The sequence below is a fragment of the Marmota marmota genome, unplaced genomic scaffold (assembly GCF_001458135.2).
Source record: "Marmota marmota marmota unplaced genomic scaffold, marMar, whole genome shotgun sequence".
Lineage (NCBI taxonomy): Eukaryota > Metazoa > Chordata > Mammalia > Rodentia > Sciuridae > Marmota > Marmota marmota.
In genome coordinates, this window is record NW_026000016.1 from 31,889,083 (window position 1) to 31,891,797 (window position 2,715).

A 2,715-nucleotide genomic window follows, 5' to 3' on the forward strand; every position below is an offset into this window, starting at 1 on the left:
TTCTTTTTTTTTTTTTTTTTTTTTAAAGAGAGAGGGAGAGAGAGAGAGAGAATTTTAATATTTATTTATTTTTTTAGTTTTCGTCAGACACAACATCTTTGTTTGTATGTGGTGCTGAGGATCGAACCCGGGCCGCACGCATGCCAGGCAAGCGCGCTACCGCTTGAGCCAAATCCCCAGCCCCCAACATTTTCTTTATAAAATGTATCAAAAATAGTTATCAGCAAGAATTTACTTTAAAAAGGATGCATTTCTTACCTTAAGTCTAGTTCTTTTGTCCGAAGAAAATTTAAAATGGGTGCAAAAGCTGCTGGATCTCTATCAATAAATATCTATAAATGAAGAATTTTTATTTTCAAATTAAAAATACTGTATTTTCGTGATTTCATTCTTAATGTTTTAAAAATCAAAATGCTGTTCTAACTATGAATTTGTGGTAATTTCTTTTTTCTCTCTAAAAAAACTATTAAATTGATGATATTTTAAAATGTAGGGAAAATATTAATTAACAAACCAGTTTTCTCATTTTTATTTATTGATATTTTGGGAAATAAAAAATTGTAGGTAATGGTAATCTGCAAATTCTTACCATTCTAATATCAAAATATTTGATATTTACATCTACTTACTTATTAAAGTTTTATTTATTAAAGAACTACTTCCTCTATTGCCTATGTAACCTCATATTCTACAATCTTTCTAATAATGAACATACAAATTGCTATATGGAGTATTTTCCTGTTTAGAAATACTCACGTATAAGACAAGAAATAAATAAAAACTAAGTCACTTTCATTTAGTGGTATTAAAAGATTAGCTTCCATAACTCTGAGTCACCAAATACTAAGGACCAAGCATATAAACAATAATTAATTAAATTTAGAAATATATATCAACATTATTTTACTCACAGCACCAGTTTCATCTCGAAGTGTTGAAATTCTTCCACTCAGTAAACTAGAAGCCATTAACAAGAAGCTAGAGTTAGTTTTTAAAATCTAAGTGTACACAAATGATCAAATGATCAAATTTCAAAGCCAATATAAACTCTTAATTTAAAAAGTTCTGTTTTTAGAATAAACATTTTTTTATTTAAAAAATAACCTCTTAATTTAACTGACAAGGAAATTATTATTTTGGCAAATAATCAAACATACAGTAACAAAGAATTGTATAAATTACCTGGAAAAAAAAGAATCTGGAATCCACATTAGAGTTTGTCTTGAGGTACTAAATCTATAATCAAAAATTAACAGTTATGATAAGTGAGAAAATGATTTGAAATCTCAATATTAGTTAACTTACTTTAATGGGCTGGCTAATTATTTACATGCTGTTGCATAATTATAGCTACATCAATTATATTTATCACATATCATATTTTCAAATTGTACTACTTTCAATTCAGTTAAGATTATTCAAGTTCTCAAAAAAGTCAAACAATTTTCAACCATATAATGCTTCCTAGAACATTATTTTCCAGCATGTCAATGTGCCAAAGAATCAATTATGCTGTCGTGCCCAATTTCCATTTCTCAGCATAATATTTTCTTCAGATACCATTTCATTTCTCCAAACTTTTTGTTTTCTTCCTCCAGTACTTCTTAAAATTCCTAAACAATTTATGTTCGCTATCATTTTAGCATCTTTATGTTGACAAGATCACACCCTTTATGTCCAATAACCCAAATCCACCTTTTCTTGACACCACTGAGGTTACTGTCTCTGTAATGACTTCTGCAAATATTCTAACTTATATTACCTCTTTTTGAGATCATCATAATTTAAGTGTAAATTATGCATTCAACACTTACTTTGTTATTTATGTAATAATCATATGCTACTATTTATAGACGATGCATTCATTCATTTAAAAAATTAGCAGACGGCTAGGGTTGTGGCTCAGCCGTAGAGTGCGCTTGCCTCGTACTATGAGACACTGGGTTCAATCCTCAGCACCACATAAAAATAAATAAATAAATAAAGATATTGTGTCCATCTACAACTTAAAAAAAAATTAGCAGAGATATCACTTTTTGAAATTAACTGTCATTTGATCAAGTCTGCTTATTACCATCAGTTTGTAAGAAGATCTTAACCAAAGTCTTGGACCATAAATCAAAAAGTATGTAAGCCAACATGACAAAGAAAGGAATACAGTGAGTATCCAGTCCAGTTTTTGTCTGAATATTTTCACTTTTAAGTCATCACAAGTTAGCTCACACAGAAGAGCACCTTGGAGACCTCTACTTTCACTCTACATTCACTTTCTGGAATTATATGAAATCTCTAAATTTATGTTTATCTTTCAGACTTAAACTAAATAAGGTGATTGGATAGTAGCACTGGTTGCCATATGATATCAACAGGCAACTCACCTAAATCAGCAACTTGGAATAACCAGATAAGTAGACACTATTTACTCTTTGCTCATCCTATCAAACCTTAGAATTCATTCCATTTCTCATTCCCCTTTTCCAAGTGGCATAGCAAACAGCAGTGGAATGAAGGCCAGATTGAAAACAGTAGCAATCACCAAGACTTATACAGAATCCACTCATCTCTAAATTTGGCAAGTCCACCTCCACCTGAGGCAACAATGACTTGTATTTTATATCACTTGATGAATGGACACATTTATCTTTCAAACTTATCTTCAGAAATTCATTTAATATAGAATAGTATACATTTTTAATAAAGGGGGGGGGGGGGAGA

At 30.3% G+C, this 2,715-nt stretch overlaps 1 protein-coding gene across 2 annotated transcripts in view; it reads right to left on the minus strand.

The window, feature by feature from the left end:
- The window catches only part of Kctd3 (potassium channel tetramerization domain containing 3), a 58,224-nt gene that overhangs the window by 48,298 nt on the left and 7,211 nt on the right, over window positions 1-2,715 (minus strand). For both annotated transcript variants that reach the window (XM_015483643.2, XM_015483642.2), the window contains exons 2-4: window positions 1,183-1,236; window positions 912-957; window positions 259-332 (exon numbers count right to left, since the gene is read on the minus strand). In XM_015483643.2, coding sequence (XP_015339129.1) covers window positions 259-332; window positions 912-957; window positions 1,183-1,236 — 174 coding nt within the window. The remainder of the gene's footprint in view (window positions 1-258; window positions 333-911; window positions 958-1,182; window positions 1,237-2,715) is intronic.